This window comes from Populus nigra, chromosome 1, assembly GCF_951802175.1.
Source record: "Populus nigra chromosome 1, ddPopNigr1.1, whole genome shotgun sequence".
Classification (NCBI taxonomy): Eukaryota; Viridiplantae; Streptophyta; class Magnoliopsida; order Malpighiales; family Salicaceae; genus Populus; species Populus nigra.
Window position 1 is genome coordinate 36,837,745 of NC_084852.1, and position 14,442 is coordinate 36,852,186.

The 14,442-nt window shown below is 32.8% G+C and overlaps 2 protein-coding genes across 4 annotated transcripts; one reads left to right on the forward strand and one right to left on the reverse strand.

Annotated features, from left to right (window-relative positions):
* Window positions 1–2,234: 2,234 nt before the first annotated feature.
* Window positions 2,235–4,468, reverse strand: LOC133697813 (uncharacterized). The gene has a single exon (XM_062120610.1). It carries the CDS (start codon window positions 4,141–4,143, stop codon window positions 2,446–2,448), a length of 1,698 nt encoding a protein of 565 aa, XP_061976594.1. The 5' UTR covers window positions 4,144–4,468; the 3' UTR covers window positions 2,235–2,445.
* Window positions 4,469–11,298: 6,830 nt separating this feature from the next.
* On the forward strand, window positions 11,299–14,442 carry LOC133695428 (pentatricopeptide repeat-containing protein At5g47360). Of its 3 annotated transcripts, none has more exons than XR_009842437.1 (2): window positions 11,299–13,249; window positions 14,021–14,442. XR_009842437.1 is itself a non-coding variant. In XM_062117427.1 (2 exons), exons 1-2 carry the CDS (start codon window positions 11,523–11,525, stop codon window positions 14,109–14,111), a joined length of 1,434 nt encoding a protein of 477 aa, XP_061973411.1. In that variant the 5' UTR covers window positions 11,299–11,522; the 3' UTR covers window positions 14,112–14,442. The 3 variants fall into 3 exon arrangements, 1 of the variants encoding a protein (XP_061973411.1); XR_009842438.1 differs by having other exon boundaries at window positions 14,100–14,442; XM_062117427.1 differs by having other exon boundaries at window positions 11,299–12,944; window positions 14,100–14,442.

Consider the following 14,442-nt stretch of genomic DNA (forward strand, 5'->3'; position numbering starts at 1 on the left):
TTGAAGAAATTAAAAAAAAAATATTTGTTAAAAAACATCAATCAAAATATTTTCAGTGTAATGTTAAGAAAAATAATTATAGAAATATTCATATAAAATTTTTTGAGTCTTTCTCAAATCAAATTCAAATAAAATAAACATTAAACCAATACACATCACATTACCAAATAAACAAGTCAATGACTAACATAATTTTGACAATGTTAATAATTAAAAAAGATACCACAATGTTAATAATTGAAAAGAACAATAACTTTTATATAAGGGCCAAGAAAAAAAATCAAAATAATAAGGATTAAATTGAAAAACATAATACCATCAGTTTGGATTGAATGATGGAATTAAAAACCAATAAAACTTTTACAAAAAGTCAAAGGAAAAAAATTAAAAATCAAAAGAATAAGGATCAAATTGGAAAATATAATATTTTATAAATTGAGATTGAATGATGAAATTAAAAATAAATAAGACTTCTATAAATGGGTCAAGAAAAAAAATATGAAAAAAAAGAACTGAAGTTGAAATACTAATAAGAAAGAGGGCAAAACTATGATTTTTTGGGAATGAGAGAGAAAAGGAGGAAAAAAAGATCAACTGGTGACAAACCAGACCACTAGCACCAACATGTGCCACTCCACATGAAAGAGAAAATGACGATGCTTTCAACGATACGGTGAAAGGATATTTTTGGATGTCGAGAAGTGCTGGCTGAAGTGAGCGGGCGCCTCCTGCATACCTCTTGGTGTCATACACATGTCTACCTTTTTATTGTTTTTTTATATACATTTATTCAAATACTAAATTTTCCCTGAGCTGACTTCATAATAACAAAAAAACTATCGATAAAAGATGAAAAAGCCCTTTAACTCCAGTTTTAGAATTTTGACTTTTAAAAGTTCTTTAGTCGTTCCAATGCGATTTTTAATTTTTAATTTTTTTTAATATTTATTCAAATATCAAATTGCATATCAAATGATATTATAATAAAGAAATAACCATTATGAAAATACAAAAAAAGCCTATTAAGACTCTTTTTTTTTGTTTTACTTCTAAGGTTATTTTTGTGTTTTTACTACATAATTAAGATGAGAAAAAACTTCTTTATCTTCAATTAAATTAATAATAACTAACAAATCATGTAAAAAGATCTTTGATGCCATTGATAAACAGTGGTAAATCTCTTAGGTGGAGGGAAAAAACCCCTGATTATATTATTCTAGTGAGAACAATATCTTTGAGTGCGTGGCTACAAGGTTTTTCCAAAGCAAATTAGGTCTTTTAATGGTGGAGAATCTGCCCACAAACAGAATTCGTTTAGCATATGGGCCATAGCTGGAAGATCCACCAGCAGCAGTGTAAAGAAATGATAAGAACACCTTTAATTTTTAATTTCCATATCCCGCGAGGCTCTGCACAAGAAAAGAGGAGGACCTGGAGGTTGGTTTCAAACTTCCAGTCCGCCAGCCCGTAGTTGAGGGTTCTATAGAAATTTTTAATTTCCAAAATTTCTTGTATAGTTTTGCATTGTTTTGTGCGGTGGAAACTAGTGGGACAGAATACAGGGGGAGGTTTGGCATGGTTTTAGAACAAGGCAGAGAAGAAGTTAAAGAATCGAATCTTCCTAGTGAAATAACTGGGCATCTAAAGGAAGTTGATATTTGCAATGAAAATAATTAATTTATGCTAAAGGAATGGATTCCTAAACGTTCAAAGCTGTAAAAGTCAGCAGCAAAAGATTGTCCTTATTTGCTGTTGTTGTAGAGTTATTTAATCCTTCTGAAGGAAAGTTTTTTTTTTAAATTAATTTTTATATTTATATATTAAAATGATATAAAAATATAAAATTTTTCATTTGGAACGCAATTAATAGTGCTACGTGTCTGTCCAGTGCTGGACAGAAAGCAGTTTACGTGCAATCTGCATAAGAACTTTCTACTCTTGGCATTTGGAACACAAGAATAGGTTTCTGTCTCTGGAAAAATCGTATGATTTGCCAAAACATGATAGAGTGATCCTAACTTTTGTTCGGCACATTTTCTCCGCAAAATAAATTGTATGAATGCTTCAAAAAAGTACATCGGACAATACTCCTGGAATAAACTGTGTGGATAGGATAGCAACTCCGAGTAGCAGCAAGAATTCCACCACCGCCATCCTTAGATTTGGTAAACAAACAGTGGTGGTTATTAGAAAAAAAAGACCACGGCTATTTAGTAACAACAATTCAAAACGTATTGTGACCAAAGAGGAAGAAGATATATTAATTCTCCAATTCAATTGCAGTTTACTTGATAGTAAACCATGCAGTCTCTGTGTAGCATGAGTTTCTAAGATCCTGGTGCCAATTAAGATTAGTAATGATGCGAGGATAAAAGAAAAAAAATTTAAACACTGAATCCAAATCCATCCTGTCAACTCTCTAGTAGACCGAATGATCTTTAAACATTATTTTGAAGGGTTTCTTCTTATCTGTGCGCTTGATTTCTTGATAGATTCTATCCTTTGAAGCCTGATCTGCTCTCTGAATTTGGCTATGAATTCATCAGCCTTCTTGTCAACATCAGGTCCTCCATCACTTGCAATGATAGCAGCTGCTGCATCTTTTTCTGGACTCGCCGCTGTGCTTGAAGCAAAAGAACTTCCTGCAATGTTCTCCTCCTCCTCCTCCTCGGTTTCTGATCCCTCATCAGATTCCACGACCAATTTCTCGACGAATTCTTCGTTTTCTTCCTCTGGAAACTCCGTGAAAGTTGGCTGAGGCGTAAAACTCACGCTTTCACGGTTCTGCTTCTCAGTCTGGAATGATGATTGATCAAATCTCACCGTCTTTCTTCCTGCCCTCTCCTTTCCTCTTGCTTCAACTTCCTTCAATCTTTTCTCTTCTTTGCTGTTGATTCTGTCATCAAATTCTTTCTCCCTCCTCGCCTCTCCAAGCAAATCGTTGCTTCTAATTGTCCTAACTGACTTCGGCATTGGTAAGTTGCCACCCCTATTCAAGTCTTTTGGTTCAGTAGTGAAACTTCGCTTCAGTTCTCTTTCAAGCAAAACCTCATCATGAACAGCACTGGAAATCGGTTTCACTGATGATGATTCTCGATTCACTGGTGGTGGAGGGGGTGGTGGTGGAGGGGGAGGAGGAGACCTATAAATGCTTTTCTTCCTCACAAAATCCTCCACACTTTTGCCGAGCACCTCAGATGAGAAAGAAGGTGAAGGAGAAAACTTCTTCGGTGAAGAAAATGAAGGTGAAGGGGACAGTTTTGGTGAAGAAGTTGCGGAACTGCATCTTGCTGATTGAGGAACTTGGGAATTAAAAGACCTGTTGTATTCAGATTTCTCCAAGGAAGGAGGCAGACTATAAAGAGGACTGTCTGCTTCTTCTTTCATTTCCATTCTTCCTGATCTTGATCTCCATGGAATTGGTGAAGGAAGCACAAAATTCTCCTTCAGCTTCTCTTCCAATTCCTGACAATACGAGCCTCCAGACTCTCCACTCTTATTTTTACTCGAATTGCTTGAAAATCTTTTAGAACCTGAATCAGAATTAGACCTACTAATAGAAGCAGATCCACCAGCAGATTCTTTACCAGTTTCATCAACATCTGCGTCTATGACTCGTGATTTTAAGCTCCTAACAGGCAACAAGAGTGGCTTTTCACCAATTCTTGAACTAGTAGCTCTCTGTTCTTTATCAAGAGCAGAGTTCTGCTCAGCTACAACTACCACAGGATCATTCCTATAATATTGGTTGCTCCACGTCTGGACTTTGGTCTCTTCAGACTCAGGTGGGCTATCAACCTCATCATCAAAAACCGATGAAACCTGAAGGAATCTAGACACGTATGATTGAGCATTGTCAAATTTTGAGGGGTTGCTGTTGTTAATTTCCTTTTCTGTTTCGTCATTTCGTTGGCTAAACAGGCCATAAGAGACAGCTATACCAACAAAGACAAGGCGGAGAAACTCCCAACCTCTAGTGCTTAGAGTTTGGTTGAGGAATTCAGGGGCTTGTGAAGGAAAAAGTGGGAGTATAATTAAAAAGATTGTGACTATGAGAGCTTTGTAGAGGAAATTAGTATAGTACTTAGTTGGGTTTGCTTGCTTTAGCTGTTGGTATTTGGCGTGATAGTTTTCATCTGCCATTGAAGAAGAGAAAGAGAGAGAGAGGATCTTTTGGTGATTGTTTGTTGGTATTAATTGAAAGAGAATACGTAGAGGAGGAGGAGGAGGAGGAGGAGGAAGAAGAAGAAGAAGAAGGGAAGCCTTAGGGGTGAAGGAAAAGTGAAGGACAAAGAATAAAAGAAAAGAAAAGCAAGAGATGGAGAGAGACAGTGGGGAGAGGAAAGTTTTGGGGAAGAGTGAGCAAATTTCAAGCTTTTACATTGGATTGCTTTTAACGGTTCTTCGCAAATGATATAGCAATATGGCAATGACTCTTGCTTTTTTCTCTGTCTCGATCATATTTTTATTTCAAGGGGCTAGCATTTTGTTGGCTCATCAGTGTGCCTCTGATGCTTTACTTTTCCCATTTTTTATCCTTTGCTTTTCTGGGGAAAGTAGCTAATCCCTCCGGGATTGAGTTGAAATATTGAATGGCCTTAGACTAATGTGGGTTAAATGCCTTGGAGGCCTCGAGTAGGGACCAGAGCCAATCTTATTCTGATGGATGGATAGATGGAGGAGGGAATGTTAGGTCTGTGCAGGCAGGTGTTCTACAAACATTAACGAAGTCAAAATGGATCTACCATGGAAGAGTACTATCAGTTGGAGTTTCTTTTCAAGTCATTGAAGCTAAGTAATTCCATGTCAGAAACCTCAACAACTCACTAACAATGCTGCAGGTCAACACTGCATTATGGTAAATTTAGGCACTAAAACTTGGTGTAAGGATGGAGGGGAGGCATGTCAATGCGAAAATGTTGCTATACATATACTGGCACCCAGCAAGATTTTGCTGGATTTCTAACAGAAATCAACCCATCCACTACATATTTGGATGCGTCGTAAGGCGAAATGATGAGCAACCTGCTTCTTTCAGAAAGACAAATGGACTGGTAACAGTACAAGGAATGGAAGACCTGTCATATATCCAAGCAAGGGCATAAAACCAAATGGAGTTCAAGGACCGACCGACCACAACCTTAAAATAAGTAAAGAGACAAGGATTTGCTCGATCTTAATGACTTTTAGACTTTGCCATCTTTACACGCCCCCTTTCTTCAGACTGTATAGCACTAGCGTGGATAGGAGAGGGCAGGAAAGTATGTAAAGGAGATCCTCCGCTGATGGATGTGCAAGAATGCTTTGGACAGTACATAAATTTGAGTTTCATCATCATGATCGATAAATCGGGATCGTTTAGTATCATTTATATTTTTTATTTCAAAACAAAAACAAAAACAAAAACAAAAACAAAAAATAGACTTTTTTTATATAAAAAAAACTAATAGCAAATGATTTCATAATTTTCGAAAGCTTTTTACCCTTTTGAAATCTTTTTGGTTCTGAGTAGTTAATAACCGAGAACAGAGAATTGATAGCAAGTTACCTCTAGATTACTCCACATGTGAAGAGTGCTTAAAATATTTTGGCAACCTCTAATTTATTTATTTTTATATTGCAGAGGTAAGGCTTCTACATGGTAGTTTTGTTTTGTTTTGTGATTCTTGGACGTAATTTGAAGAGACAGAAAAGGAGCAGCTTATTAACACATGGAAAAGATCCAGAATATATTAGAGATTTGTATTGGAAAATTGCAGAAACCTCATATGCGGAAAGAATCTTCAATGGGGATAATAATGCAAGGGGCAATCTTTTTCCAACAAGAATCTCTCCAAATGAGACGACAAACTTTAAGAAAGTGCATCCGTGTCATCCTCTGAAAGTAACAATATCATGTGTTTTTTTTTTAAATAGATTTTTAAAAAATATATATTCTTGTCAAAGAACCGATTCAATTCAAATATTTAAATTATTAGGTAAAATTTCAAGATATAATTTATATTATTTTTTAACACACCCTCTCAAGTAAAAATCTTTTGGGTTTGAAACTTACATAAAACCACGCTACCTTATACTTAATTTTTATTAAATAAATAAAAATGGTAAAATTTGAACTCGTGATTACTTTGTCATCAAGACTCTGATATCATATTAAAGAATCATCCCAACCCAATAGTTTAAACTATTAAGTAAAAGTAAAATTCCAAGATATAATTTATATTATTCTCTAACAAAAACTATATATATATATATATATATATATATATATATATATATATGTAGAGAGAGAGAGAATATAAAAAACAAAAAATAATTTGACTAATTAAACATGGTCGAAGCCATGACCATGTTAAAAATATTTTTAAATATATTCTTCTTGATATGCATTACATTCAAATTACAATGAAGAACATTGGTTTTTCAATAAAAAAAAAGCTCTAAAAAATACTTTGTTTTATCTGATTATGGATCAATCAAACCTAGAAAATTTCTATTTACTAATTTGAAAATCAAATACAATGTTCTCATACCGCAATATATATTATTAACGGTGTAATATCTTTTTCATATTTACCTTTAAAGACCTGCTTTCTATATCGATGATTACTTAGCAAAAACCTCTTATTATAATAATAATAAAAAAAGAGAAGTCTTATTGTCATTCGTTATGGTGAATGATTCTTTTTTTCATATAATATGGATAGGCTAACTTTCCATGTATGTTATGTTCTGAAATCATCTCATACGCAAAAAAATCATTTATAATCCATATCATAGCTGTCTTCATTTAAACATTCTATTTCATTGAGACATCATACATCAAAATGATTTCATAATTTTCGAAAGCTTTTTACCCTTTTGAAATCTTTTTGGTTCTGAGTAGTTAATAACCGAGAACAGAGAATTGATAGCAAGTTACCTCTAGATTACTCCACATGTGAAGAGTGCTTAAAATATTTTGGCAACCTCTAATTTATTTATTTTTATATTGCAGAGGTAAGGCTTCTACATGGTAGTTTTGTTTTGTTTTGTGATTCTTGGACGTAATTTGAAGAGACAGAATAGGAGCAGCTTATTAACACATGGAAAAGATCCAGAATATATTAGAGATTTGTATTGGAAAATTGCAGAAACCTCATATGCGGAAAGAATCTTCAACGGGGATAATAATGCAAGGGGCAATCCTTTTCCAACAAGAATCTCTCCAAATGAGACGACAAACTTTAAGAAAGTGCATCCGTGTCATCCTCTGAAAGTAACAATATCATGTGTTTTTTTTTTAAATAGATTTTTAAAAAATATATATTCTTGTTAAAGAATAGATTCAATTCAAATATTTAAACTATTAGGTAAAATCTCAAGATATAATTTATATTATTTTTTAACACACCCTCTCAAGTGAAAATATTTTGGGTTTGAAACTTACACAAAACCACGTTATCTTGTATTTAATTTTTATTAAATAAATAAAATGATAAAATTCGAACTCGTGATTACTTGGTCATCAAGATTTTGATACCATATCAAAAAATTCATCCCAATCCAATAGTTTAAACTATTAAGTGAAATTCTAAGATATGATTTATATTATTCTCTAACAAAAACTATATATATATAGATAGAGAGAGGGAGAGAGAGAGTATAAAAACAAAAATGATTTGACTAATTAAACATGGTCGAAGCTATGACCATGTTAAAAATATTTTTAAAAATATTTTTCTTGATATGCATTACATTCAAATTACAACGAAGAACATTGGTTTTTCAATAAAAAAAAAGCCCCCCAAAATACTTTGTTTTATCTGATTATGGATCAATCAAACCTAGAAAATTTCTATTTATTAATTTGATAATCAAATACAATATTTTCATACCGCGATATATATTATCAACGGTCTAATATCTTTTTCATATTTACCTTTCAAGACATTCTTTTTATATTGATGATTACTTAGCAAAAACCTCCTATGAAAATAAAAAAAAGAGAGAAGTTTTACTGTCATTCGTTATGGTGAAGGATTTTTTTTCCATACAATATGGATAGGCTAACTTTCCATATATGTTCTAATCTGAAATCTGTCAAAGAACCATCTCAACCCAATAGCTTAAGCTGTTAGGTGAAACTTGCACAGGCCCACTTTACCTTGTGCTTAATTTTTATCAAATAAATGGGGATAGTGAGATTCGAACTCGTGACCACTTGGTCATCAAGGCTCTGATACCATGTCAAAGAACCATCTCAACCTAAAAGCTTAAGCTATTAGGTGAGGTCCCAGGATATGATTTATATTATTCTCTAACAAAATCATCTCATATGCAAAAAAATCATTTATAATCCACATCATAGCTGTTTTCATTTTAACATTTTATTTCATTGAGACATCACACATCAAAACGCTGCAATTCATTAATTAACAGTTGAATATATATATATATATATACCTGGATTGCAAGGACCAAATATAATTGGAATATGAATTTTGGCTTCATACATATTTTCGAGGGCAAGTTATAAACTGTTAGTACGACTGACTAACAAGAATATGGTGCAATAAAAAACCCAAATAAATTGAATCCATACCTACACAAACCAAGTCGCATGTTTTGTCATTTCATTAAATATACAAGTAAACTACACTACAAATACTATAAAAATATCAATACATTAACTTAAAATATAAATGAGTAGGTTTGCTTACTTTATGTAAAGGATGTTTAGAAAAAAAATTATACCAAAACATTAATGTTGATACTATAAAGTGTTGGGTGGTTAAATTTATGACGATGAGACCTAGATTTATTGCAAATTAAGAGGAGGGGGGGGGGGGGGGTTGCACTTTTGATTTGCGGGGGGTTGCACTTTTGATTTGCTGTTAAAGAAGAAGAGGAGGAGGATGTTATTGATATTGGTTATAATACTTTTTAAATTGTCTGATAGAATATAGTGACGGAACATTACATTCGGTTAGTTCTTCGACAAATGATGATATGTTATATTACCAAATATTTCTTGATCTTTTTTAATTATTCTAATTATGTCGGTAATTATGGAAGAAAAATATTTTGTTGATAATTACGTTGGAAATTTTTGACAGACATATTTTGTCCCTATTATCTTTGAGAAATATTATAAAATATTTTCTGCTGGTAATTCGGTTGCTATTTAATAATTTTTTAAATGATTGTTGTACAACCATTTTGAAAAAATTAACATTGTTATTTTGACACCTCTACTACTTAAGTTTGATAAATAGTTTCAATCTTCTAATATTTAATTAAGAAAAAAAGAGACAATAAGAGAAAATGATGAATTTTAGAGAAATAAAGATTAAACGAAGATCATTGTTGTTGATTGAGTGAAAGAAAGGGCAAAAAATAAAGGAAATATAATAAAAGCTGCATCACTTAATTATGAAAAAAAATACTACGATAATTTAAAATGTTTTAAACTTATAGTATTTTTGTTTTTCTTTTGTTGTACATTAAAATGTTCGAAATTCATTTTTTCCTCCACTCTAGCAACATAATAACAGAGATATAATTTAGGTGTAATTACTTTGTGAATAATAATTGAAAGTTAAGTTAAATTGCGATTTTATTTTTTTTCTTAGTCATGAAGCATACATTAATTCTTGAAATAATAATTATTGAAAATGATATATAAATAATAAAATATTGTTATATGAAATTTACCAGTAAATCTTTATTACAGTTTGTTTTATTAAATTAATTATACAATTAACGATTTTTTAAAAAATGATTCATATTAACGTGACTGTTATTTTAACTGTTAAAGTTCTTATTTCACAGCCACGTTTCGTTACTGTTATTGTGACCACAACCTCAATTCAAAACTATAGATGAAAGAGATACAAATTAAGTGAACAATTTCATTACTTGCAACCCAAGTATTATCAATCCCACTAATTATTATTATTTGATCTCAACAAAACATATAAAAAACCTAAAAGAAAAGAAAAGATAGTCTCTGCCCTAGTTGGGGTTTCAAAATTGACCTAATAAAAGTTTTATGAATTCCTTGGTTTTTTTTTAATTCTATCATATTTTGATTTTTTAGTACTCATGTGTTAAAAAATAATATAAATCATATCCTGGAACCTCTCACATAATAATTTAAGCTATTGGGTTGAGATAGTTCTTTAACATGATATCAGAGCTTGATGACTAAGCAATCACGAGTTCAAACCTCACCATCCCTATTTATATAATAAAAATTAAACACAAGGTAAAGTAAGCATGTGTAAGTTTCAAGTTTAAAAAGCTTTCACTTAAAGGGGTGTATTAGATAATAATATAAATCACATCCTAATTTTTAGTGCTACATGGTAATTTATTGATTTTTTTTACCTTTTTCTTAGAATCAAGTTTAACATTCTTACAAAACATTATTAATACACATGCAAGGCATACATTATAAAAAGTACTAGTTTCAAAATAAAATCTTAACTTAATTATATTTATGAAAATAAAAGGCAAGTGAAAAAAATAGATGGACGGTGGAAAAGTGTGCTATTTCCATGTCTTCTTCAATTACTTTTTAATGACAATTTGCTGAATTTGTGTGTTTTTCTAAACAAATTAAAATCATAAAAAAACTTTCATAAATATATTTCTAACTTAAAAATACATGTTAATTCTCTTTTAAACTACAAATCGGGCAACCCATTTTCCATATTTCTACATTGGAGGCGCTTTCTAATTTTTATGGTCTCCTTGCTATTAATTTTTTTGGTTAAATCGACACAATCCACAAGCAATTTATATTATATGGGCTTATTAGAGGATTGAACTTGATAATACAGGAGTTGAAGGACCAAAATGAATCATTAACTAAAACAACGTCATTTTACACATCAAAATGCCAAAAGACAAAGGTGTAAAAAAAATACTCTATTTTAGTTTTATTGAATTACAATTTCTAAAACAATGAGGATTTATTACACTGAAAAAATACTCTATTTTAGTTTTGTTGAATTACAATTTCTTAAAACAATGAGGATTTACTATAATTTCGGTCAATTAAAAAAAATCAAATATTTAGAAATATGATAAAAATTATTTTTTAAATATATCAAAAAATATTTTTTTTATTTTTTAAAAATTTATTTTTCATATTAGTATACATTTAATAACACTAAAATAATTAATTTGAAGTAAAAAATTATTAAAAAATAAAACAGTTTCCAATTTTCCTTTTTAAACAATAAATTTAATTAATCTTTAAATTCCAGAGCTTCCTGTTCAATAGATTTTATTAATGCATTTGAATGAAAAGTGGATGGAAGGATAGAATTGATAGGCATAGGTTCTAAGATATACAGCCTCTCGATCAGACACTTTCCAGTTCGTGGCTTCGTGACTCGGAGTTGGACTCATCTCTCTCTTTTCCCTCACTAAACCCTAACTCCCAGGTACCCACATTTCTTCCATCCTTTTCTAGCTGTTAAATCTCTGGCAGTCATTTTTTTTTTCTCATTTAAAACCATCGCTATAAACCCATGTCACTTTTTTCATTAACTCGCCATTTCTCCTTCTCAATCAAGCCCAAAACCCCCAAAATCTCAACTTTACACTTCGCTACCACTTCCCTGGGAGAGAAACTTGATGCCCATCTGCAAAACAGTCCTAACAACGTAGAGAAAACCCTCAATTCACTCGCACCTATTAAACTTGACAACAAATATGTCAACGACATCATACACAGATGGTCCCTTAATAACGTTCAATTGGGTCTTAGGTTTTTTATCTGGGCTGGTGATCAACCAAATTATAGGCATAATTTATATATCTATAATAAAGCATGTAGCTTGTTTAAGATTAAGCAAAACCCGCAAGTTATTTTGGATTTAATTGAGACTTATAAGCTGGAGAAGTGTGTGGTTTGTGTTGACACTTTTAAGGTTGTTTTGAGGCTGTGCAAAGCGGGTGGGCTCGCTGATGAGGCTTTAATGGTGTTAAAGAAAATGCCTGAATTTAATATACGTCCAGATACTACTGCTTATAATCTTGTTATTAGGTCGCTTTGTGAGAAGGGTGATGTGGATATGGCTAAAAAATTGATGGGAGAGATGGGTTTGATTGATCTTTATCCCGATATGATAACATATGTCTCGATGATTAAAGGGTTTTGTGATGTGGGTAGATTGGAGGAGGCTTGTGCGTTGTTCCCAGTAATGAGTGTGCATGGCTGTTATCCTAATGTAGTGGCATATTCGGCACTTCTTGATGGGATTTGTAGGTTTGGGATTGTTGAGAGGGCATTTGAGTTGTTAGCAGAGATGGAGAAGCAAGGTGGGGGATGTCGTCCAAATGTTATCACGTACACCTCTGTGATTCAGAGTTTTTGTGAGCAAGGTAGAACAAAGGATGCACTGTCAGTTTTGGAATTAATGGAGGTTCGTGGGTGTGCTCCAAATCGTGTCACTGCTAGTGCTTGGATAAATGGTATTTGTATGAATGGCCAGCTACAGGATGTGTATAATTTTATCGAGAGAATTGTTGCGAGAGGTAGTGTTTCGATTGGTGACTGCTATAGTTCTCTTGTGGTGTGTTTGATAAAGATTAAGAAAGTGGAGGAAGCAGAGAAGACCTTTAGGAGGGCTTTATCTAGTGGGATGAAGCCTGATAGTTTGGCATGCAGTATGATGATTAGGGAGATTTGTTCGGAGAAACGAGTGCTTGATGGGTTTTGTTTATATGAAGAAGTTGAGAAAACAGGATGCTTGTCTTCCATTGACATCGATATATATTCTATTCTTTTAGCTGGGCTTTGTCAACAATGCCATTCAGCAGAAGCTGCAAGGCTTGCAAGGTCGATGCTTGAAAAAAGAATTCCTCTCAGAGCTCCTTATGTTGAAAAAATAGTTGAACACCTGAATAATTTTGGAGGGAAGGAGCTTGTAGCTGAATTAGTTAGCATGGTAAGGTGATGCTGAACTAAAGACAATTTATTAATGTTTAGCGGTTGTTTCTTATTTTAGAGCAGGATTATCAATACACAGTAAGGTTCTAGTTCAGATGGATCATGCATGAAATAAGAGTTCATTAAAAGGAAACATAGATCACACATCTTGTCTTGTTCCTGGTAAATTGTGGAATCTTAGAAGTTAATTCTAGCTATCATCAACTGCTGTTATCATGAACTGAAGTGCAAAGTAAACCGGGTTCTGAAAATGGAGTACTGTGAGGCAGCCACTGACTGTTGTTTGCAGAATAATTCCAGCAGGTATGCCTTTGTATCAGAGGTTGAAAAATTATTCAATCACCCTCCTAGGTCCCCGTTTCTTTTATGTAAGTTATGACATGTCCATTTATTTGCATTCGAGGCTACAATGCATTAGTTATTCCCCTAGAACTAGGTAGACCATTGCTTTTTTACCGAGGGCCCAGTTATTCCCTAACATGCTACAATGTGGATTAGTAATAAAACATCTAAAGAAATTTGGTCACTCTTGAATGTCTTCGGTAATCATATATGGTCCCTCCTTAATCTAAGAATGACTGATAAAATTTCTGAGACCTTATTTGGCGGGAACATATATCCCTAAAGCTAGCAGTAACTACTTGAGAATCACCTCTATGGGGACAATGACCTAATTATGCAAGTTCATCAACTGAATTTACCGATACCTTAATGAATCAAACCATTGGAATTGCATGATAACCCCCATTTCAGGTTTTTTTTTTTACACGGATTTCTAGCAACCTCTAAGTTCCTTGCTCAGTGCATTTTATACCTACCTGCTAACATCAGTTTATAAAGTGCCATCACAAAATAGAATGATAACTGATTCTAACATCGGCATGAATCATGATAGCAGTAGTCGGATTTTCATTTATATGATCTGTAAGTCCATCTCCCTCCCTGTGAAATCTAGAGACATGAGCAAAACAAGGACATTCTAGTCATCACCTTCTGAAGTACATAAGATAAAATAGATGTTTATTTAATAGGCATTAAGGTATTTTTTTATCATTTTAAATTCTGCTTTCCTAGATTATGATTTAATGGTAAAATAGCCCTACACTGGAGACCTGCTCAAAGAATGTGGTTGCCTTGGCCATTTCTCTGCCAGTTGCTAGGATGAAGACATTGAGGCTGCTGTAGAGCAGGAGGAGCTCCCATGAATGTTTGCGCTCAATTTTATCATAAAAAGTGATAAAAACAAAAGGATAGAAGATTGTTGGTAGATTAAGTAGTTAGGCAGAAAGCTCAAAGTTCTCCATTCTAATAAGAGGCCATATTTAATTTGAAGAACAGAGTTTCAGATGGACATAGGATGATGGAAAGGAAGTTTCCTATAGTATGCCATGCTGATATTTGTACAATTCAGGAAGATGTCTTCATGTGTAGCTCTAAGAATTGTAAGCTCTTAACTCTGAAATATCATTGTTCACTTGCCTTTCTGCTTTGTCTGA

Bases quoted from the DNA above. Each gene is read 5' to 3' on its own strand.
- LOC133695428 (XM_062117427.1), top strand. From the start codon at position 11,523: ATGTCACTTTTTTCATTAACTCGCCATTTCTCCTTCTCAATCAAGCCC.
- LOC133697813 (XM_062120610.1), bottom strand. From the start codon at position 4,143: ATGGCAGATGAAAACTATCACGCCAAATACCAACAGCTAAAGCAAGCA.